At 34.1% G+C, this 25,909-nt stretch overlaps 1 protein-coding gene across 1 annotated transcript; it reads left to right on the top strand.

Moving 5' to 3' along the window:
- The first annotated feature begins 4,843 nt into the window (after positions 1 to 4,843).
- Positions 4,844 to 25,062, top strand: LOC133173197 (uncharacterized). The gene is made up of 14 exons (XM_061308152.1): positions 4,844 to 5,122; positions 5,828 to 6,130; positions 10,967 to 11,230; positions 11,614 to 11,919; positions 12,040 to 12,093; positions 13,449 to 13,793; positions 15,061 to 15,375; positions 18,063 to 18,359; positions 18,856 to 18,936; positions 20,235 to 20,420; positions 20,519 to 20,808; positions 22,949 to 23,167; positions 23,508 to 23,658; positions 23,850 to 25,062. Coding segments are annotated over exons 1-14 (3,861 nt in total). The 5' UTR covers positions 4,844 to 5,121; the 3' UTR covers positions 24,899 to 25,062.
- The last annotated feature ends 847 nt before the right edge of the window (positions 25,063 to 25,909 follow it).

The raw sequence follows: 25,909 nt of genomic DNA, 5'->3' as shown, positions 1-25,909 counted from the left end.
CGTTATAACGCGGAAAAAGGCGTGATAACGCAAATAAAGGCGTAATTACGCCTTTCCAAAAGGCGTTATTACGCCTTTCCAAAAGGCGTTATTACGCCTTTTTTTCGCGTTATAACGCCTTTTGAAAACCGCATTTTCAATAGTTTAACCGTACTGCAACAAAATGTTAAGGAACCAAGCAATCAATAAATGATTTTTTATATTTAAACTATAGCAAGACTATTCTCCTAAAAAGTGGGGAGGGGGAGCCCCCCCCCCTCCCACTCGCATTCGTACTACCGGCCTGTTTCTAAAGTTATATCCAAAAATGGAAAGGCGTTATTTTAAAATAATAAATATATATAAAAGATTGAACCAAAGCCATCTTTATTTATGCAATTTTTAGATTATAGTTTTAATATTATAAATTATAAATGATAGTATTTTCTATATTCCTGCACATCTCGCAGACAGCTGTTTGCATGCGTATTAAGAGAAGTCAACACTCTACTTTTGAAAATCCAGGATATAGGCAGAGCCAGCTTTGGGCTTTGCTAGCCATGTTTTAAAAATTCATGTCAAATTTGAAATTTTTTTCTCTTCTCTTGGAAAAAGAGCAGGCAAACTATTTGCATAGGTATAATGAGCAATTAGCCTTCAACCAAATTTCTGAAATCTATGCACCTTGGTAGAGGTGTCTGGCATCAGAGGACTAAGTTGGTTTAACACTGAAAATATTTTATACATTTAAAAATCTTTTTTCCTGGAAATCTAATTATAATCAGTCCCCAGGGTGTGCTAAGTAAGTCATGTATTGAAAAATAAGAGGCGTAATAACGCCTTTTGGAAAGGGGTAATAACGCCTTTTTAAAAGGCGTAATAACGCCTTTTGGAAAGGCGTAATAACGCCTTTTGGAAAGGCGTAATAACGCCTTTTTAAAAGGCGTAATAACGCCTTTAAGAAAGGCGTAATAACGCCTTTAAGAAAGGTGTAATAAAGCCTTTTTTAAAAGGCGTAATAACGCCTTTTGGAAAGGCGTAATAACGCCTTTAAGAAAGGCGTAATAACGCCTTTAAGAAAGGTGTAATAACGCCTTTTTTAAAAGGCGTAATAACGCCTTTTGGAAAGGCGTAATAACGCCTTTAAGAAAGGTGTAATAACGCCTTTTTTAAAAGTCGTAATAACGCCTTTTGGAAAGGCGTAATAACGCCTTTAAGAAAGGTGTAATAACGCCTTTTTTAAAAGGCGTAATAACGCCTTTTGGAAAGGCGTAATAACGCCTTTTAGAAAGGCGTAATAACGCCTTTTGGAAAGGCGTTATAACGCCTTTTTTCGCGTTATAACGCCTTTATTTCCGTTATTACGCCTTTTTTCGCGGTATAACGCTATAACGCCATTTAATTTTATTTTTTTTACCATAGAACCCATCTACCCTACCCCTGTAAAGAAAAGAAAATATCGTCATTTTTATGCCCCCTTCCAAGAAGGAAGGACATATTGCTTTGCTGCTGTCTGTCGGTCGGTCGGACTGTCGGTCCACCAACAGTTTCCGTTCATTTTCTTCGCAGAGGTTGCACATACTAAGATGTTTGGTATACAGATTTATCATAAGAATATCTAGGTCAAGTTTTGTTTTGGGTACGATCGAGCAATTTTTGACAGAGGTATTCTCCTTTGGACTTAGAAAAATTCCAATTATTTGCAGTTTCCGTTCATTTTCTTTGCAGAGGTTGCACATAATAAAATGAAATTTGGTATGCATATTTATCATAGAAATATCTAGGTCAAGTTCTGTTTTGGGTACGATCGAGCAATTTTTGACAGAGTTATGCCCCTTGGACTTTGAAAATTTCCAATGTTGTAGTTCCCGTCCATTTTCCTCACAGAGGTTGCACATACTGAAATGAAATTTGGCATACAGATTTATCATAGAAATATTTATAGGTCAGGTTTTGTTTTGGGTACGATCGAGCAATTTTTGACAGAGTTATGCCCCTTGGACTTTGAAAATTTCCAATTTTGTAGTTTCCGTTCATTTTCTTCACAGAGGTTGCACATACTGAAATGAAATTTGGTTTATAGATTTAAATTATCATAGAAATATCTTGGTCAGGTTCTATTTTGGGTACGATCGAGCAATTTTTGACAGAGTTATGCCCCTTGGACTTATAAATAAATTCCACACGCAAAATACATGTACAAGAAAAATGTCACGTTAGGATTTGCTTAAATGGCTTTCCGTACTTTTATAACAGTTGAAAGAACAACTCCGACAGAAGCTAGTCGCCATGATATGATTGCAGATTAAAAACGAAAGTAGGAAATTAGTTTAAGTATGATTTATATGTTATGGAATATTTACATGAAGTGTCTTATTTTAACAAAAGACAGTCTTATGATAACGAATAATCTTCGCCACGGTTTGTATATGTTTGATTGTTTTTATCAGGCGTAATGTTAGGGTTACGGAAAATTCATAAAGTTCTGTAACAGTGTTCCAGTTTTCTTATATCTCCTGAAATATGGAATTCATGATTGCAATAATTTAATCAGCTAGTGTAAAACTATATATACAGTTCTTACAGAGGGCTATACTATATTCAGGGACCTATATATATACTAAAGGTCCCTGCTATATTTTACTCAAATAAACAAATAAAATATGCTTCCTTTGACCTTTATATCAACCATCAGTATTAACATTGCTAACATCTGTAGATCTATACCTTCAGTTCTATCAGAAATGTCCCTCACATAAACATAGAGGATTCTTAATTGTTATTTCATCAGGACTCCTTCCTTCATTTTTAGAGATATATATCTAAATAATTCTTTACATATCATTAGAGACCGGTCCTTCGGATGAGACCATATAAACAGAGGTCCCGTGTCGCAGTAGGTGCTGGCACGAAAAAGATCCCTCACTGCTCAATGGCCCTGAGTGCTGAGTATAGGTCAAAAGTTCTCCACCGGCAAGTGGTGGCGTCTCCATATGAGTGAAAAATTCTCGAGAGAGACATAAACAACAAACAAACATATATCATTGACAACATATTAAGATGTGCAGTAAGATTAAAAATAGGAAGTTTGATGTCTACCCAAAAGCTATTCAGGAGGGTTAGAAGGTTGTGCTTTCTTTTGAAAGTTTGTCATTGGAAATTTGTTTTACTGACTTTGAGGGATATAAAATTAATTGAAACCTGTTATGAAAAAGCTGTACTGAGGTTGCAGATGTGCCATGAGGTTTTGGATGCTGCATTAGTGCTAGGGCTGGGACGATATATCGAGATATCGATAATATCGATTCAATGTGAGGATGATACGCATATTGATACGTATGAAGAAATATCGACATATCTCCCAAAAAATTCTGACTTGTGTTTTTCTTTGTTTACTTAACATTTTGGGTTTAATATATAAAATAAATATGCTTAATATAAATATAAATATGAAATACATAATAATTAAGACCACTTGTGCAAAATAATTAAGTTTTACAACAGATATGCAACTTCTTTGAATAAATTATTCTTATTTGTGAAGAAATGTTTTGTTCATTTCAATATAAAAAAAGAATTTATAACCAATTAAACATATCGTGATACATATCGTATCGTGGCTCAAATATCGGGATACGTATCGATATAGAAAAAGTTGTATCGTCCCAGCCCTAATTAGTGCACCTTCATTTTCCAGATGGATAATTTGCTTCAAAGTTTTTTAGTAGGTTAAAACCAAAGCAATTAATTTCTACTTGATCCAACTTGTATAGATTCATCCTTACTATGTACACTGTATCAATCATGATTCAGATTCTTCATGTGACTAATTTATTACTAAGTTATCAGGTAGATGTTTTTGGACCATTCTTTTCCAATTTACTATTACATGTGTATATAATGTATATAGATGTCAAATTATAATTAAAATGTTTTTTAGGGTTTGCAGACTGATGTAGATGGGATAAACAGTTGACATGGCAGAGGGTGGAGGTGGCATTAGAGGTAGATCTTTATTGAAGATCTGATTTTCAGCTACCAGCAAATTTTGTACTGCAGTAAAATGTTAATCTTTCTGAACCCCAATCTGTTTGTTTGTTTGTACTAAATACTTGTTTTCAGCCTTCTGATCACAGTGATACCATATAGAGTAATGCATTTAATTCCCATCCAACAAAAACTGCACCCATACTATGATTAAAGATAAATGTAAGGTATTAATTTAAAACTAAATGTGTAGTAATGTCACGAATGCCCCCACAGACAGCCGAAAAATTTCAAATGTTATATTTAGTTCTAAATTTGTGTGCACCAGGACCAAATTGGAATTTAACTTGTATTTTCTGGTAAAATATCTGCGTATGCAATTTTAACCTTATACATACATCCCTACAAAAATTAGAGAGCAGAAACTAAAAATTTCTTCTTTTTTTTTTGTAAGTTCAAGAGGGATTACTCTGTCAAAAATTATCGGACCATGACAAAAGTCGAATTTGACCTGCGTATTCCTATGATGTATCCATAAGTCAAATTTAAGTTGAATGCGTGCAACTGTTGCAGAGATAATGAAAGGAAAGTGAATGATGGAAAGACAGAATGACAAAATAGGGTAACGCTACATGCCCCAGCCATTTTATGGGGGCAAACAATTAAAAAATCAAAAAGAGCAAGACAATTTGTCAAGTTCATTGAAGGATTTTAAGTATATTGGAGATTTTACAGTTGAGCTTTGATATCTGGAACTTGGTTGAGCTGTAGAGGTATTCAAGTATTTGAGATATGAAAAACTTTCAATTGTTTGTGATATCATAGGCAGAGGCTTTGTATTTTGTGTTGATTTTTTTCAGTAAGTTGATTTTTTTTATTACAGATGACCCTAGGGATATAATAAGGAGGTCGTTTCTATGCATCAAAGAAAACCTGATCACTCATGGATTACTGTTGGATGAACTGCTTCAGTGTTCTGTACTTAGTGATGAAGAAAAAGTCGATTTTAAAGATTTAAATGAAAGGAAGATTGGCAAACTACTTAAACACATCATTAACAAGGGAGAGGAAGCATGTCAAAATTTTTTGAAGGTTTTGAAAAATCCAGACTATGGTATCTATGACAGGATAGAGAAAGTTCAGAGAACAGATTACAGTGAGTCTATTTGATATACATGTATATATATTCCAACTAGAACTCATTTTGTTAGTACTTTCCTTAAGGAAAAATATCTTTGTCAAGAAGTCTGGTTGAAAAATGATCACAATTTTATACTTTGAAAACACTGGGAATTTATTAATTGAAAATTGTTTTGAAACTTTAAAAGGGACATGCTCTTAATCTTATGGCCATGAAATAACCCTCTTGTTTTGCTAGTTAGAGGTGAAGCACTTTTTGCTGCATAAATGGTCTTGACTACTCCCTTTCACATTTTTGGATGTTCAAAGGGATATTTTATGGTTATACATTGTTGAGAGTTTTGTCCTTTTAGGAGTTCATAATACTGCAGTTTTGAAAAAAAACCTTGTGCACCATTAGTTGCTGCTTTACTTATTTACATACATGTACATTATACCTTGTTCACAAGCCAAGGTTTTTCAGTTTGCTTCACTCCCCACAAACCGTTGGTAGGTAAGTCACTAAAGCTGTGGCCGCCACAAGTGACATCTTCAGGGCATACTAAATTTTAACTCTTGATTCTAGCCAATCAGGTAATAGATTTCAAGTCATAGTCATAAAAGTATGCAAGTATTTCAAGTCAAGTCATACTCGTAGTTGAGAAGTATAAGGAACATGAATGAATAGAATAATCTTGGGATGCTTCACTAATATTAATTTATCTTTCTTTTTTTATGACAGTGACGGTAGAGAGTGGGGTAGTCATAAACAAAAGTCAGCTTAGAAGTAAGCGGGAGACACTGTTGATGGAACTTGAGGCATCAAGCATTTCTGATTTCCTGTTTCAAGAAAAAGTTTTTGACATAGACACCCATGATGAATTAGATTCTGAATGTAGACGGATAGAAAAAGTGAAGAAAATACTGAAAAATTTAGAGGATAAGTCTGAAGAGTGCTTGAAAGTTTTTGTTCATGGATTAGAGATCACAAGACAACAGCATATTTTGGATGTCCTTCAGAACCGAGCAAAAGAGACAAAAAAAGGTTTGTTTTAGCTCACCTGAGCTGTAGGCCATTTCTATCAAATTTTGCCTTGCAAGTTGAGCTAAAATTGTAAGCATTATTATTATAAATTAAATTCTTTTTGAAATCAATAACTTTAAAGCAAAATATTATGCAAGTAAATGGAGGGAATCATGAACCTTAAGGACATACCTGGTCTGCAAAACAGTTTTGAACTTTATTTTCTTATTTGTTGTATGTATTATTGAAGACTTTCACTAACTAGAGGACCTTTGTGAAACTTTATTATGCATATATATGCATCATGCTGTATACACCACTTCTAATGCAAATTTTGAGGAAGTACAAAAATTGTCTGGTTTTTTTTTGGCCATTATCATTAACTTTTCACATATTCATCTTCTTCTCCAGAACTACTGTGCAAATTTCAACCAAACTTGCCACAGAGTATCCTTTGGTTAAGATGATTCAAGTTTGTTCAAATGAAGGGCCCCATCCTCTTTCAAGGGGAGACAATTAAGAATTAGTGAAAATTTAACAGCATCTTTCAAAGAAACACTGGGCCAGAAAAGATAAAACTTATGTGAAAGCTTCATTACTTAATGTTGATTTATATTTGTTCAAATCATGACCATCAGGGGTAGGTTGTGCCCACAATGGTGGAACAAATTTTTAACATAGGAATGTATAGGAAAAATCTTTAAAAATTGTCCTCTCAAGAATAGCAAAGCCATGATTTATAGAAATATTTATGTAGTAACATCCTCGTAGTTTAGATTCAAGTTTGTTCAAATCATGACCCATGGAAGTAGGGTGGGGCCACATTAATTGGCGATCAAAGTTTTACATAGGATCCTTTAAATCCTTTAAAATCTTCTTCTCATGACCAGCAAAGCCAAAATTTGTCATATTTATATTTTTTTCAAATTTTGACCCCCCCCCTTTCTGGGTTAGGGTGGAGCCACAATGGGTGATCAAAGATTTACGTAGGAATATATAGGAAAAATCTTTAAAAATCTTCTTCTCAAGAACAGCAAAGCAGTGATCACTAATTTACATGGAAGTATCCTCAGGTAGTTTAAGTTCAAGGTTGTTAGCTCTTCTGAGCCAAAGGCTCAAAGAGCTAATGCTATGGCCATTTGTGCGGTGTGCGTAAACTTTTTAGAATATGGGCCATAACTTAAGAACCCCTTGGCCAATTATTGTCAAATTTGACACAGGGTATCCTTGGTCCAAGGGCTCTCATTTATATTAAAACTATGGTTGTGACCGTTAAAAAGGGGGAGATAATTAGGAAAATAGGTTGCTAAAAATCTTCTTCTCAAGAATCACTGGGCAGATTATCACCAAACTTACACAAAAGGATGAGGATATGTTGAAGATTAAAAATTGTACAAGGCATCGCGTGGTCTCAAGGTCACTTCAAATTTAACCAAAAATTACATTTTATTAAAATGTTGATATTTTGCTTACTATAAGAACTAGGATCATCAAATCTTGTCAGTTGATGCATCTAAAAACTTCATATCATGTAGACTCAAAAGTAGGTCACGGTGACCTACTTTTTAAATTTTGCAGCCATTCTTTTTCAAAACGATTAAGAGGCATATTTTGAACAATTAAAAGGCCTATGATCATCAAACTTTGTCAGTTGATGTATCTTAAGTCCTCAGAGTACGTCGACTAAAAAGTAGGTCACCTTGACCTACTTTTTGAATTTATGGCTAATCTTTTTCAAAACAAGTAAGGTCATTAATTCGAATATTGAGAGGTTAAGAATCATTAAATCTTGTAAGATGATGCATCTTGGGGCCATAAAACATATTTATTAAAAAGTAGGTCACAGTGACCTACTTTTTGAACTTTGCAGGCATTCGATTTCAAAGTGTTTAAAGGCATAATTTGGACATTTTAAGGCCTATGATCATAAAACTTTGTAAGTTGATGCATCTTGGGTCCTCGAAAACGTCAACTGAAAAGTAGGTCACGGTGACCTACTTTTCAATTTATATGACTATAAGTAAATATTTCGGGTACTAATTGGCTTAGAATTATCAAACTTTGTCAGTTGATGCATCTTGGATCTTCGGAGTAGGTCGACTGAAAAGTAGGTCACTGTGACCTACTTTTGAAAATTTATGGCTTTAATTAAATATTTTGTGTACTAATTGGCTTAGAGTCATCAAACTTTGCCAGTTGATGCATCTTGGGTCTTGGAGTACAACAACTGAACCATCCTTTGAAAATTTATGGCTTTAATTAAATATTTCAGGTACTTGGCTTAGAATCATCAAACTTTGTCAGTTGATGCATCTTGGGACAGGGTCCTTGGAATACGACAACTGAAAAGTAGATCACCCTGACCTTCTTTTGAAATTTTATGGCTGTATTTAATATTTTTGGGTACTATTTGGCTTAGAATCATCAAACTTTGTCAGTTGATGCATCTTGGGTCTTTGGAGTAGGTCGACTGAAAAGTAGGTCACCATGACCTACTTTTGAAAATTTATGGCTTTAATTAAATATTTCAGGTACTAATTGGCTTAGAATCATCAAACTTTGTCAGTTGATGCATCTTGGGTCTTTGGAGTAGGTCAATTAAAAAGTAGGTCACCCTGACCTACTTTTGAAATTTTCTGGCTGTATTTAATAATTTCGGGTACTATTTGGCTTAGAATCATCAAAATTTGTCAGTTGATATATCTTGGGTCCTCGGAGTAGGTCAACTGAAAAGTAGGTCAGCCTGACCTACTTTTCAATTTATATGACTATAATTTAATATTTTCGGGTACTAATTGGCTTAGAATCATCAAACTTTGTTAGTTGATGCATCTTGGGTCCTCAAATTATGTCATCTGAAAAGTAGGTTGACCTACTTTTGAAATTTTATGGTTATAATTTTAAAAATATTTTAGGTATTAATTGGCTTAGAATCATTAAACTTAGTTGATGCATCTTGGGTCCTCAGAGAATGACAAGTGATAAGTAGGTCACCATGACCTACTCTTAGGTACTAATTGGCTTAGAGTCATCTTGGGTTCTCAGAGTGTTTCATCTAAAATGTAGATCATGATGACCTACCTTTGGAATTTCAAGGGTTTATCTAAATATACAGGATACTTAGAGGCTTCAAATAGAAGTGATAGGTTGTACAGTTTATCAGAAGAGCGATTCAAGGCCCTTGGGCCTCTTGTTGAAATCATGACCCCCTGGGGTTGGGTGGGGCAATAAGAATAATGGGTGATCATCCTGTCTTTAAAATTCTTTTTCTAAAGAACAGCAAAGCTAGGATTAGACTTATTTACTAGGTATAGGGAAAATCCCTGGGCAGGGTTGCAAATAACCACTTGCCCACTCTCAAATGCGAGTGACTTTGCATGTGGGCGACCAACTCTTAAGGATATTATCACCCACACAGCAAGTAAGAACTTACCGGACATTTTCCTGAACCTGTTTGTGGTTTGGTTCCACTTTTAAATGCACTTTCATTTTCACTCAGTTTTCTTCCTATAAAACATTTTCAAGACCCAGAATCATGTCAATGAAATGCTTCCTTGAAAGTATGAAAGTTCCTTCAACATTTATTAAATTTTCCTTTTATGTATCAACAGTAGCATGTTTTTATCCATATCCCATTAAGATGCACTGTGTATTATTCACAATTAGCAGCTTTATATTCATAATTTTCCTCCTGAAATAAAAATGTTGAAAATGTTTTCTGATTTTTTGCTGCTTCCATGGGTAAAAATATTTCATGTTATGAACAGTGAAAGTTGGTAAAGTACGCTTTTTGTAATTTTACGATGGAAACATTTAATTCAAAATACATATCTTGAAGTGAATGAAAACATGGAATTTCATACAAGTGAAGTTGAAATCCCCAGGAAAAACTGAACTGAAAGACATTGGACAGGAAAGTATTTGAGATTATCATAAGAAATTATTTTTTCTACCAAGTGAACAGAAAATAGTTATAGCCCCAAAATATCAATGTTGGCGAGTAAAACTTGTGAAGTTGGGGGCCCACATGACCCCTAAGTTTAAAATGTTATTTGCAACCCTGCTGGGGATAGGATAGGGCCATAATATGTGATCCAAGTTGTTAAATAGCAATATACAGGGGAAAAAATCTGCTGTTAAAGAACAGAAGGGCCTTAGTTAGTGAACATGGGCTTTGTTTATTAACCACTTCACAGTTTTTAAAGCATAAACAGCCCCAACCCAGGTTATACAATATAACTTGGGTAGCTATTTTTAAATTCATTCCTTTATTAAATCTTGGACCTTGGGGAAAGGATGAACCAGTATGGTGGTCCAGAGCTTCAACAGAAATCTGAAGGAAAAGAAAAGCTTGGCTACAGGTTGCTAGGATATTGGGCAACGACGTACAAAAAAAGGTCTGGTGTCTTCCATGCAAAATTTCTGTGTTCCTTTGAGAGTAGTTTTTTCCTTTTCTTTAATTTTAGTTTTTAATTCAATATGGAGCTCAAGGATATTATTTTGTTGATCAGAATTACTCACAAAAGTTGGATAATCCCTTGCAGAGTAATAAACAAAAAAAAAACTTTAAGACCTTGTCAAAAACAAGATAAAAATTTGTCATATATTGTATGAAGACCCTACAAACCATGAATTCTGAGGATATATGGGGCCAGATGAAAATTCCATGATTGTGGTCTTTGTGGATATGGTAAAAAAATAAACCCATAAGATCATATGTCTCCATATAAAGTTACTACATGATAGGCAGAGGATAGTTAAGGTCTATGGGCCTCTTGTTTTTTATACATAATTTACTCCAGGAAATATTTTAGCAACTTATAATCCTTTATTTTGACATTTAACATTATTTTTCAGAGATTTGTTTGGAGTGTGTTAGGTTGAATTTCCGATGGATAAGACAGAATCTTCATTTTGAGTTGACAGCTGAACACCTCTGTTCAGAACGCATCATTCAAGCTAAGCCGACTCAAGAGAGTACAAAAGAGAGAGGCAGACTGGTAAAAAGTGCACTGAAATCTGAAAAGAGGGGATGTTACAGTCTTTTGAAATATTTGGAGGAAACAGAGGAGCATATTTTTAAAAAAGCACGCAGTCATTTTAAGGAGAGAAAGGAAAATGGTATAACTATGTTTCTTACCTGTTACTCCAGTATTTGCCGTTTTATAATACATTAAACTTAATCTAATGCAGGAAAGGAAGATCTAAGGTTAACACTTGCATATAAATAGATATAAATCATTTTGTATTTGTTAAAGTTGTCAATAAAAGATCAAATATCGATGGCACTCCCCAAAATATTCTTTGAAACAAACTGTTGGGTAAATACGAAAGAGTGTTAATCTGAAATTGGCTACAGATTCTGGCAAAAACTGCTCCAACTTGTAAGTAGGTTAATGGCAAATTCCTCAAAATAATCTGGAAAAAATACATCTGACTTAAAGGCAAATATACATGATACATTTATCATTTAGTTTAGATATATTTTTTCTGTCATTGAATAGGACGAATTCCTATCAAGAGACGAATCCGTGAAGAAGAGATAAAACGTTACAAGAGTCAGCTAAAATCAGAACTCCAGCCCAGTGATTTAAGTGACATACTCTTAGAAGAAGGGGCTCTTTCTCCATATGAACATGATGAATTGGAGGATGAGCTGAGTCGCAGGAACAAAGCTGAAAACTTACTGTCTCGCATCATCCAAAATGTATCTCAAGAGGTACTGGACAGTTTTGCTTATGCACTTGAAGTTACCGGTGTGGATTTTGAGGAACTCATCAAAACAAATGTGGAGGAAGACACAGCTTCAAGTAATTATGAAATTTCGTTTCTTTTAGTTTTTGGTATGATTTACCTAGTAAGAATAAAAATGAGGGATGTTTCAAAAATTTTTACCTCAAAATAAAATTTGTGAATGAAATGTATTGTAGATATGGAGAATCCAGCTATCAGACTAGAGGCAGTTGGAAATCCTCATATTGCAGGTAAATCTTGTGGTAGTGATAGAACACAAAGTTTTAGCTGAAATGAATATATTATATGAATTATTATACTTAAATCTGATTGGTTTAGATTCATTAACCAATTTGTCAACATCAGCACAAATAACATATACTTTGCAATGGGCAACAATAAAGGACAAGGTATGGTAAAGGCCAAATCTGGCCCCTTATTTTATGTAAAAAATCAAAACACAGTTAAAATTGTGCTAGTTTGTAGTTAAGAACTTAAAATGATGCTTGTTTTAAAACCAGCACTAATTCTGATTCAAGGCTTACACGGAGGCCACAAGAGGGTGCAAAAGTAGGACATTTTCCCAAATTTCCTCAATTCTGATCGAATTTCGTGAAATTTGAGATGCTTTTCACTTTGGGAAACATAGAGCACAAGCTTGCCTATCTGAGATTTTTATACATAAGATGCATCTGATACTAGTGTATGAAATATATAAAATTGATAGATAGGCAAGCTTGTGCTCTATGTTTTCTGAACCAAAATGTGCTGTAAAATCGATGAAAATTTGCATAAAAATGAGAAAATTCGGAAATTGACATATTTTCCAACCTTCCTGTTACCTCTGTGTATCCCATAACTTAGAACAAATACTCATTTTGTGGCAAGGGTGACAACAGATTTTTAACTGATAAACTGTTGCATCACTCTAAAAGACACCCCGAACCGGGGGCCAAAAAGGGGTCTTAGCCTATCTTGTCCTTTATTTCACATGGGTGTACAGTTCTCAAAATGCCATTTGTGTCTTTGAAAGGAGATGAATAAAAATGATGCTAACTAAAGCTTCTGCCCAAATAGGATTGATTGAAAACAACAAACACTACTTAGATTTCAGAGAAGAAAAATGTTTACAAGTGCAGAAATATTGAAATTGCTTTAGAATAATTAAGGGCTCTATGAGTATCAAACTAATAGGAGTTCTTTAAGTTCTTTACTGAGAAAAATTGAAGAGGAGGGTTTTAAAATGAGAACTGAATGGCAATTTCTGACTTTTTTGTATCATCAGGCTTTAGTATTAGAAAATAAATAGAGGTAACAGTTAAAATTGACATCCCTTTAAATATCAATATCAACCTCCAATGTCGGTATGGTTTTCTTTTGGCAGTGATTGGTTGGTTGAGGGGGCTTTTTTTTAACTGTTACCTTCTAAAACATGCATTATTTACAAAATATCATATATATATATATATATATATATATATATATATATATATATATATATATATATATATATATATATATATATATATAAATAGATAGATAGATATATGAAACTTTCCTAGAAGGTATATGGATGTGCATTGATTGAGTCAAATTTTTTTTTTAGAATTTCCAGATGGCCCATTTCATCTTTATGTCAAAATACAGAAGGAGGTTGATCCAGTTTCCCAAGAACTCATTCAAGTTGTAACAGTTATAAATGAAAACCCCAATGTGAAAATTCAAGTAACAGAACAGACACATATGGCAGTGAAAAATGCAACCTCAGGATCAATAATCATTCACTTACGACCATTAACTGATGCTGCAATAGGAGACTTTTTGGCTGAGGGTGGAGCTAAGATACAGTCAGTTGTGGAGTCCTTACTAATGCGGATAGGAACGGAAAAACTTGATGGTCAAACCTTGAATGTGGAAGTCTCAAGAAAAGCTTTAAATCAAAGAGAAATGGGTAATGATTTGATTTTTGATATACTGTGGGATCATTTTAATTTGTGGTGGACAATGTTTGTAAACAGCCAAAGTTTCGTAACATAATTTCGAGAATTACCTGTATAATTTGAAATCACTAATTTTTGTTGGGGGGTTAATTTTCATTGTTTTTAAAGTATGAAGAGACCCACAAATTCATGTCCACCATAAAATTAAAATTTCTTGCACAAAACTATTCATTACCTCTCTAACCATGATATCTAATCCCCACAAACTGACATTTTCATCTCAAGCCTAGAAAATTTGACCCCATGAAAATATGTGAGTTTATGGAATACAGAAGATTCAGTGGGCCTATATCTTGACAAATATGTGTGATTGTTCATGGGTAAAGGTGATCCACAAACATTGGACCCCCATGAATAATGATGCTTTAACATTAGACTGAGTAGAGATGTTTTCCCAATTATTTTGAGTCAACGTTAGAGTTTTACAATGTAGCTAAAGTTGATGAACAGTGGTTTTTCATGGAGTCTTAGCTTACAAAATTTGAAAAGTAGAGGGATCTATCTTCACAAATCAAAAATCACCATTGCTCGATCAAAGTGTTGCATAGTTAGATTCAGCTATGCAACATAGCAATTTGAGTAATGTGAAAACACTTTCTGAAATTTTTTGGATAACCCTTATATATTTTTTCCAAAATGACTATTAGCCCTAGCTGGACCAAACTTGCAAGGATGATGCATCATAGGATGCACACTACCAGGTTTGCTTTAGATGCTGGATCTGACCTACATTTTTCAGATGAATGACCATGCTAAAGTTTTTGGCACAGGTCCTTTCCCAATTTACTATAAGCCTTACCTGGACCAAACTTGTATGGATGATGTAACTAAGGATGTACACTTCCAGACTTGCATGAGATCCTGGATATGACCTACATTTTCTAGATGAGTCCGCAGGGTAATGTTTTTCGAGTAGCTCTGTAACTATATAGCTTGTTATGATTGCTTGGATGTTGCAACTAGGGATGGACACTGCTAGACTTGCTTCAGATGCTGAATCTGGTCAACATTTTCTGAATGAGTGAACAGGTTTAAGTTTTTGGAGCAGGTTCATTTCCAAGTAACTATAAGTCCTACTTGAACCAAACTTGCATGGATGTTGATCCCAGGATGCATACTAATTTAGAAAAAAATGATTTGAGAATTGCCTTTCTAATAAATAACATTCAGTGAGGTGAGCTTTATAATCTTTGATTACCTGTGTTTTAATTTTATCAGAAATTCGATCAAGGAAACCTGAAGATGTGATGCGCAGAAATATAAGGGAACAGTGGAATATTTTTACTGATGAATTGGAACCCTCTCAAATGGTCACATTTTTCATGAATAAAGGACTTTTCGGTGAATCCCATAAAACAAAGATTGATAATACTAAAGGGAGGAAGAAAAAGATTGAGGAAGCCCTACATATCATTCTCGGTTTTCCTGATGACAGGATGAAAACTTTTTTGGAATTTCTGCTATTTATGGATAGAAAGGATCTTGCAGGTCTAATTGATGTTAGCAAAATAGAGGATAATCACAAAGAAGCAGGTTTGTACTAAAACATGTCCTTTTGCTATAATTTTTTTTTCATTGCTTTATTAGGTCTAGAGTAAAAAAAATCAATATAATACATGTACAGTCAAACCTTGTTAATTTGAACTCAATGGGACTAAAAACCCTCGAAGATATCCGAGGATTGAGATGTCCAGGGTAAAATACATAAAGAATAAGTGGTTGGGACTTCGAAATCACTTTGAAATACACATGGTATTAGAGATGTCAGTGTGTGAGATACCAGAGTTCAACTGTACCTCACTTATGTGTTGTGGACTGAGGCATTTTGCATTCACTTGTCACCAGAAATTCTATCTACAAAACGGGGAAAACTGCCAAATGCAATTACTCATCAAATTATACTGTAAAAACTTTTCATGTTCTTTTGTTTCATTAGTCTGATTGGAAAATTCAAAAGTTTTATCTTTTATATCTGGGCTATAAAGAACTATGATAATATTGTTCTGTAGCCTACCTCCAATTCAAATTTCAAAAGTTAACATATTTGAATGATTTTTCATATTTATATAGATATTTTTAGAATTTTCACAAAACATAATTTATTTGGGAAAACAAAGAAAGATAACTATAATTTTGGTAAAACATTTGTGTTTCACTATAGAAATCAATAGAAAATGGATAATGTTTTAAAAATCCCCCCCCCCCCCCCCCCCCCCGTGAGACAAAAATTCCTTTTTACATATAGTAGAAATTGTTATTAAGTAATTCATGCCAAAGCTTTTGTTGTTCCATGGAGGGGGGCATGTTTACAGACCAAAATACACCCAACATGGTCTTTTTATGACCAATTTCAACTGATAAACAACAATTTACCAATTTACTAAATGAATCAGATGTAATAAGTTTTACATAAGTTATCGAATGAAAAGATTATGAGGTCATTCATCCACATCCATGAATTTTTCAAAATCTGGTCAAGTTTTAAAGTCTGATTTAGATGGAAAAAATATTTACACCACTTATCAGAAAGAGTTGTACTTAACAGCAATTAGTTAATTAACATTGGCATCAGTGCTACCAATCAAATACTAATGAAGTCAACTTTGTGTTAAAAAAGATTTAACAGCAAATATTTCAAACATTGAATTATCAGTTTGTAAAATGTAGATGTGAATTTAGAGTTAGCATTTGCAGTTTTTATGTGGTACAGAGTTTGCAGCATTAGGTATTTTTGATAGAATTGATAAATTTGCAATCTCCTGTGAAGTAGTTGGAACACAGCATTTTGAAACTGGTAGATTTGTTTGGTACCTTTGTCTGATTTTTGTTAGCTCAGAATATTTTGGACATTTTGGAAAATGCTCTCCCCATGCTACATGTAGGTGTGTGTTCAATTCCTGCCAAAAGCATACCTCAAGTGCGTAAATTCTTTTAACTTCTTCCTATGGGATGTGAATTTTTCCATGTTTTATGAATTTCTTCAATAGCTATAATCTGATGGACACAGTGTGTAACCAAATGTAATCAGTGATTAATATTGAAATACCCAATGGTGATACCGTCACGGTAGCTCAGTCGGTAGAGCACTCGCTCTGTGATCGGAACGTCATGTGTTCGAATCAATGCCGCGACTGACCTAAGTCGATAAAAAATAGGTAGCAACTGTTCCTTCACCAAGCACTAGGCACTTTGAAGTGAAAGTTGAGGGTCATTCAGATGACACCTTAAAAACCGAGGCCCCATGGCACGATAAAGAACAATCACTGCTCAATGGCCCTGAGTGCCGAATAAGGTCTAAATTTGAAGTCCCCCATCGGTATATGGTGACATCTCTATATGAGTGAAAAATTCTCAAACGGGACATAAAACAACATACAATGAATCAATCAACCCAATGGTGGCATTGTATGATGTATAATACACCGAAATTCAAATGCATATAAAATGCTTATCATTTTGGTCGCTCACTTTTGCAACAATGCAGGGACATTAAATCTGTCCATCTATACAGTTGAACTTCAGTATCTTTAACATTGATATCTCGAATACCATGAATATGTCAAAGTGGTTTGAAAGCCCCAACAACTTATTCTTTAAGTATTTTACCCTCAATATCTCGAATCTTCAGATATCTCACAAATTTTTCTCGGTCCCATTGAGTTCGAGATAACAAAGTTTGACTGTATATCCATTTGGTCAATCTGCCTGTCACTAAAAACTCTAACCTTGGTCATAACTTTTGAATGAGAGAAGATAAGGCTTTCATATTTCATGTGTGCATTACCTGTGACAGACCTTTATAAAAGTACTATGATTTTTAACCTCATGATCATGAAGTTTGATTTACTTTCCAAAAATTTGAACTTTGACCTTAACATTTTTGCCATAAGAGACAAAGCTTCTGTATTTTTTCACATGTGCATTACCTGTGACAAGACCTTTTCCAGTGGTACTATGATTTGGGATCTCATGACCTAGACTTTGAAGTTTGACTCGAAACTTTTACCTTGGTGTAACTTTGCACCAGAAATATTACTTCAAAAATGTAAAACTTTCCCAGCATGACAGACAGACAAGACAATTACAATATGGAATTAGATCACTACACCCCATCCAATAAGACCCTGAAAGTGGGCGACAACAATTCCTTGGATTTGTTTGTTCGTTTTTTCTTTTCTTTTTTTTTTTTTTTTTGACATTTCAAGTATTTTTTCTTTCAGAAATAATCAGAGAACCAATTTTAGATCGTATTCATGAAATACAAGATGAGATTGAGTCCAGTATTATCCTTGAGACATTTAAAAAGTTTCCACACATACAGAAGGATACATTGGATGGTTTTATGGCCAGTTCAGGAAAATCAAGAAAACAAAGAGTTTATGATTTTCTGATGTTTGTTATGGAAAAAGATGAATTTGTCTTGGAATTTAAAAAGGTTTTAGAGCAAAATTCAATGGGACACTTTTTAAAGCCATCACAAACAGAGAAGAGAGAGAGACCTACATCAGATACCCCAGGTATTTATGTCTTTTGTTTTACACATTTGTTTCCAAAAGCTGGTGACATATTAGAAAGTGTTAATTTTCTGGTTGATGCAATTTATACTTTATCCAATAATCACTAAAGTATTAGCATGAGCAGAATAACTATTTCTTAAACTGTTCTTTGAAGAATATTTTGCTTATCTGAGCCTGGCTTGTTTAAAGTTTTTAGCTCACCTGGTCTAAAAGCTCCTGTATATGGGCAGAGGGGATTCAATTTTGCTCTAGTTAAGGACCAAGCCCCTTTCTAAGGGGAGATAATTCAGAAACAGTGGTAATATGGTGGGGTCATGTAGAAATCTTCTCAAGAATTATTGGGCCAGAGCAGAATAGATAAAACTTTGTACACAAATAGACATCACCAAGATATAAGGTTTATCAGTTTTTGATTTTAACATTATTATGTACATGCGATAATATGTACTGACTGTACACAAAATGTCACAGATTTATTAATCAATCTCTTTTGTAGCATCCAGTAACAAAGCTCTGTCTGAACCACTAAAAGGAGATCAGCTTTTTAAAAGTAGCTATCTTATTCGTACCAATAAGGGTAAGTTTTGAAATAGTAATTATATTTTAGTGTAATATAATTTTTATTCTACTACAGTTATAGCAAAGATCAAAGAGATGTTGCTGCCATTATTCTCCAATAATTCACAAAGATCATCAAAAATTATCAATAATTTTGAATTGATATCATCTAATTTTGACTGTGTCAACTTGGAAAAAGATAGAGGTATCTTTTGATTGTGACTTAAATTGGTGGGGAAAAAATTACTTTGGGTTCGGATTACATCACACCCTTTCTACATGTAATGCTTGAGATACAAATGAATGAGGAGTAGCATTCGATTGTGAAGTCAAAAAACGTTTCTGATGACCTCCAAATCTAGCTTCTGGATTTCTCTATATAGAAGTTTAAATATTCGGCGTAGCAGAATAGAAATAATTCTCTGGTTGTCGGAATTGTTGGAGAATATACCCTCAGTCTCAAGATTTTGTTGGCAAATAAAAACCTCTCCCTTCTGGCTCAGTTTTTATTTGTCAACAAAATCTCTCAACTATCGGAGTATATTCTCCAACAATTCCTTTGACGCGGGAATTATTTCTTAATTAAAATATGTATTAAGTTTATAAAGTGACTTTAACATTGAGTATTTACTTGATCAAAAAAAATCCTATTTAAGATTTATGTCACTTATTTTACTCCTTTTTCTGTAATTTAAATGAAGATATATAATTATACACATTATAGAAATTTAGGAAAATGTGTTTGGAGTGCAGAGACAAAATTCCGACCCCCCTTTCCAAAAAAAAAAAAATTGACATTGATTAAACATTTTACCTCAGGCAGATTCTTTCTGTATACATGTATTTCTGTACATACAGATGTTTCATTTTAATATAAGTGGAAGTTTTAGCAAGACGCAAATTTAGTGATTTATCCCAAAAAACTGGTATATTTTTAGTGAGAAGTAATTTTAGCAATTTTATAATGTCAAGATCGAGAGATAGCAATAGCAACAGATAGGGAATAAATTGTTAGCGATATTCAAATTTAGCAATTTCAGAGCCCTCGCTAATAGTGCCAAAATTAAATCCTTGCCAAAAATTCTACTTATATGGTATTCTGTCTTACTATGTCAGCATTTCATGTGGGACACTAAACAATCTTTCAGGCACTTACCTATATGTATCAATTGTGATAAAGAAATATCTGTGATATCTTATATCCTGTATTTTATATTTGTTTATAACAATAACATAAATATTATGATATGAAGTGGGAAATAAGACCAGTTATGGGGCATGACTCAGAGATTAAAAGTGCATTTCTTTTTCACTAAGGGACAGAGATACAAAGCAAGGAATCGAGTTCCTTGGAAAAAATAATCAGTCCTAAAGAGAAAGAGCCACAGCCATCAAAAACTGATAGAAAGCACCTTCCATTTTTACCCAAGGGAGACAAAGCATTGTCAGAGAAGAAATTTATGTCTAAATCTTTCCTGGCAGATCCAGATGAATTAAAGCCAAGTAAAAATTGATTCCTGAATTTACAGTATTTTGATACTAGTATATTTATTGCTTGTCTGTAATTCCTTATTGACCTATGCCCTACTTTCATTTTATAGAAGAAAAAGATGTGGTGGTAGCTATAGACTTTGGAACCACTTACTCTGGATTTGCATATTCTTTCTCCAAGGAGCCATCTATAGTCACAACACAAGAATGGAAGGCAGAATCAGCCGAGAAGTCCTTCATGTCACTAAAGACACCGACCACACTTCTTCTGGATGATGAGGATAACTTTGTGGCATTTGGTTACAAAGCAGAGCAATTGTACAAAGAATTTGTAGAGGATGAAAGACATACAAAATACAGATTTTTTAAGAACTTCAAGATGACACTTCATAAGAAAGAGGTCTGTAATTATAATAAGAGTTAAGTTTTATTTACACTTTAATAAGGTCACAATTGTCCTTTAGGTGAAAAATTACCTTTCTTAGCTCACCTGAGCCCAGGCTTAAGTGAGCTTTTCTGATCACATTTTGTCCAGCGTCCTCATGTCCAGCTGTCCATCCGTCTGTGTGTCTGTAAACTTTTCACATTTTCGACTTCTTCTCAAGAACCACTGGCCCAATTCAACCAAACTTGCCACAGAGTATCCTTAGTTGAAGGGGATTCTAGTTTGTTTAATAGAGACTTTCACATTTACAAAAGTTATTTCCCTTTGCAGGGTCAATCTGGGGTCACTCGGTGTAACCCACTGTTTTTCCTTTATAATATTCCTAACTTAATGGGCCAGAGTCTTACAAGTTAAATCTGTATATATATGTTCATTATGTTTCTGTGTTTCCCCACACCATGGCAATACAGGAACGGTAGAAAATAGTCCAAAAGTGTTTGAAGATTTAAATACTTACAGGTAAGTTACAAAGGATAATGTGAGAAAATGAGCATTATGCGGACAAAGAGAGATAACTCTGAAGAATGTGAAAGTCATCTAATTGAAGGGCCATGTCCTCTTTCAAGGACAGATAATTACAAATTAGTTAAAAATTAATGGTACCTTTTAAAAATCTTCTCCTCAAGAACCACTGAGCCAGGAAAAATGAAACTTGTGTGCAAACATCCTCAGGTAGTGTTAATTTAAATTTTTTTTCATATCATGACCCCAGAGGTAGGGTGGGGTCACAATGGACGATCAAATTTTTACAAAGGCATACATAGGGAAATTTTTTTTAAGAATCTTCTTCTCAAGATCAGCAAAGCCATGATTGGTCATATTTATATGGCAGCATCCTCATGAAGTGTAGATTCAACTTTCTTCAAATCATGAACCCTGGGAGTAGTGTGGGGCCACAATGGTTGATTAAAGTTTTACATAGGAATGCATAGTAAAAATCTTTAAAAATCTTATTCTCCAGTACAGCAAAGTCATGATTGGTCATATTTATTTGGAAGCATACTCAGGTAGTGTAGATTCAATTTTGTTTAAATCATGCCCCCCCCCCCCCCAAGGTAGGGTGAGGCCACAATGGGGGATCAAATTTTTTCACAGGAAAAGATAGGGAAAATCTTAAAAAATCTTCTCCAGAACAGCAAAGCCATGATTAGTCATATCTATTTGGAAGCATCCTCAGTTAGTGTAGATTAAAATTTGTTCAAATCATGACCCCCAGCGGTAGGGCGGGGCCATAATGGGGGATCAGATTTTTACATAGGAATACATAGAAAAAATCTTTAAATATCTTTTCAAGAACAGCCAAGCCATGATTGGTTATATTTTTATGGAAGCATCTTCAGGTAGTGTAGATTCACGATTGTTTAAATCATGACCCTTGGGGGTAAGGCAGGGTCATAATAGAAGATAAAATGTATAGGAAAGCCATGATTAGTCAAAGAAATATGGAAGCATCTTCAGTTAGTGTAGATTCAAGTTTGTTCAAATCATGCTTCTCCCCCCCTCCCTTTCCCCTCAGGGGAAACTTTTCAATACCGAACTCTTAGCCAAAGTGCTCAGGTGAGCGATGTGGCCCATGGGCCTCTTATTATTTATTCTTTATTCATGCAGCTATATATTTGGTCACTGAGGTGACCTATTACTGTCTGTTTTTGTCTGTCATGTGTTGTGCATGTGTGGTAAAGTTTGATCACTTTTAGCTTCTTCTCTGGAACTGTTGAACCAGATTTAACCAATTTTACGAGTAAAGGGAAGAAAGTTGGTGAATTTGATTGTCTCTACCTCCCAGGGTGTGAGGCCAAAACCATCCAAAATTAATGTTATCTTCAAGATTCAATTTCTTTACTCCTGGACATTAAGCAGTCAAACTGTTGATATGTGATAAGCAACAAACCCTTCACCATAACAATGGAATTCCTGACCCTTGGATTCATGGTTTAGCCCCAGAATCATTCATTCTTTGTGTTTTTTGCCTTAACTTTTTGTTGATCTAGTTCATAGTCAACAAATATATATAGTGAAAACATCTTCTTAATAATTGGACATACTGGTAGAAAGGTACATGGGATTCCACAGTTTCAATGTTAATACATTTCAGTGCCTGGATTCTGATATGATGCTTGAGGATCATCAAGGAAAGCCTTTAAGTGCAATGGAAGTATTTGCAAAATCTCTGAACTACTTGAAAGACACCTTTTGGGAATCAATCAAATCTAGTGATCAACCAGTGGAAGAGAATAAAGTATTTTGGATTATTACAGTACCAGCTATCTGGGATGAATTTTCCAAGCAGTTCATGAAGAATGCTGCAGAGAAGGTTGCTCATATTATCTACAAATATTCCATTTTTATCAGATTTCTTTCTACAATTTTATATACTGTAAATCACTTTTTATTGACCAGAACTTTATTTCCATGTAATAAACTAATTACGAGAGTCATCCTGCTCGCGAAAATTTAATTCTCGCTTATATTTCCTTTACTAAAGATTATAAAAAACATAAACCAAAGTTCACTAAGATTATGTCTTGCTTATAAATACCAAATGAGCATCTCACGAAAATAAGGTGTCACAAAAATTTTGGTGATCTACAGAATCTGAAAATGGATTAAATTATATCCACACTTGCTGTACCATTTATATTTATTTATAACAGGTTGGTATCCCTAATGACCGCCTCACACTTGCTTTGGAGCCAGAGGTGGCTGCAATTTATGTTATAACTGAAGCCAAATTAGTTCTGCAGAAATCAACACCTTTCACCAAGTATGAACCAGGGCAAAGAATTTTAGTGGCAGATCTAGGGGGTAAGCACTTTCATTTGAATCTTAACAGTAATGATTATTTTACCGATACTTAGTATGGTGCATACTAAAAACAACCTGCCAATGAATTCTGGAAATGTAGTGAACATAAATATCTTCATTATTCCATTGAAGGCTAATGTATGTATTGTTAGGGGATGAGTCTTAACTACAATTCTTTGTATTATTTTAAGGTGGTACGGCCGATTTCAGTGTGGTAGAGGTCACAAAGGACTACAAGTTGGAACACCTTCATTATGCCAGTGGGGGGGATTGGGGAGGGAATGCCGTGAATCAAGAGATTTATAAAATATTCACTGAAACATTTGGTGAAGAAGTGATGAGAAGTTTTTGGGAGATGAAGGCAGAAGTTTTAGAAATGGAGAATGAAATTGAACTGAAGAAAAGAGACTTGAAGATCGAAGGCAAATTGTCAGTTAGAGTGTTACCAGCTCTTGCAAACTTGTGTGAGGAGATTCGAGGACATAACTATAAAAAAATAATTGAGCAGTCACAGCATAAAAAGTCACTAAAAGTGAAAGCTGGTGCAAAGATTATATTTGAAACAGATCTTACAAAAAGAATTATAGATTCTGTAGTAGGTCAAATTGCAATACATATTAAGTCTATTTTAGAGGCCCCAAAGGTTGCCGGTGTAAAAACAATTATCCTCGTTGGAGGATTTGCAGAATGTGATATTGTTAATAAGTACATTACCAGGGAATTTCCTGAATATGATGTTAAAATTCCTCTTGAACCAGGGTTGGCTGTTTTAAAAGGCGCTGTGAAATTTGGACACGATCAAGGTATAATAGCAGCAAGAGTATGTGATTACACATATGGAATAGAGAGTAACCGATACCCTTTGGCCACTGATCCAGCGGAAAAGATTCAGTGGGTTGGAAGTAAACAATTGTGCACTGATTATTTTGAAAAAATCATTAGTATCGGGGAAATGGTAAAAGTAGGTGAAGAAAGGCAGACAGAGGTATTTGCGTCTACTGAGGATATGACCAAAATGACTGTAAATATTTATAGATCAAGACACCAAAATCCACAATTTATTACTGACGAAGGATGTGAACTGTTTGGGGAAATGACAGTAAATATGCCAAATATTAAAGGGGGACAAGATAGAACTGTGATAGTGTCTATGAAGTTTGGTGAAACCGAGATTCTGTTTTCAGGGCAGGATAAGACATCCGGTGAAAGACGAGACCTTACCGTAAAAATCCATGGTTAAATATGCTTATACTGTTATACAAGAAGACATTTTTAAAATGCACAAAAAAAAATTCAGTGTGTATATTGATTCTCTTTAACATTTTCAAAACACTACCCCTTCCCTCAGTTTTTGTCTGATTTCAACAAAACTTAATAGGATATAATCTATGTCAAGAATTATAATTCTGTGAATTGTTATTATTTTTATTTTTTTATTTATTTTTTTTTTGGATTTGGATGAATGTTGTGTGTTGCCTTGTTGACAATACATGTATATCAAATCATCTTTAAATTTTAGATTGTACTCCTCCAACAGTTTTGGTTTAATTACAATTAAATTATTTTGTATAAGTATACCAAATCAATAAAAGATTAGAAAACATTATTATACATAATGATGTTAAACTCCTAATAAAATAAAAGGTGATACTACACCAGATGCAATTTTTCTATTAGGTATTTTAACATTGAAAGCTTAGTCAAATCAAACACCTCTGTTTCTTCTTTAAATGATTCATATTTTTTTCCTGCAGAAAATCTTAATTCACACACACCTAACACATAAATCAAATTTAAGTTATACATCTCTGTTTTGTCTATGCATATGTGTACATATTTAAGTACAGCTCTGTGTATAATGAATTTGGAGAGTCTGTTTGTAAATGTAGGTTATATGTCTGTCTGACATCAGTTATATTACTTTTAGAAGGAACATTTTTTAGCTTACCCTGAGGCAAAGGTTCAAGTGAGCTTTTCTGATGGAATTCTCAGGCTTCTGTCTGTCTATCTGTCATATGTGTGTTGTCATTTTCTTCCATTTCAACTTCTCCACTCCAGAAAGAACTGGTCCAATTTCAACCAAACTTACCACAAAGCATTCTTAGATGAAAGAGTTTTAGATTGAAAAGGCCATCTTTCAAGGACAGATGATTATGCGAAAATTTAATGGCATCATATAAAATTCTTCTCAAGAATCATTTGGCCAGAAAAGGCAAAACTTTAAGTTTTTTTTTTTTTTAATTATGGTCCC

The sequence above is a fragment of the Saccostrea echinata genome, unplaced genomic scaffold (genome assembly GCF_033153115.1).
Source record: "Saccostrea echinata isolate AGI-Se365-2 ecotype Australia unplaced genomic scaffold, CSIRO_AGI_Sech_v1 ptg000056l, whole genome shotgun sequence".
NCBI lineage: Eukaryota > Metazoa > Mollusca > Bivalvia > Ostreida > Ostreidae > Saccostrea > Saccostrea echinata.
The sequence above is the reverse complement of the archived record's forward strand: the minus strand, read 5'-3'. Positions and strand labels throughout refer to the sequence as shown.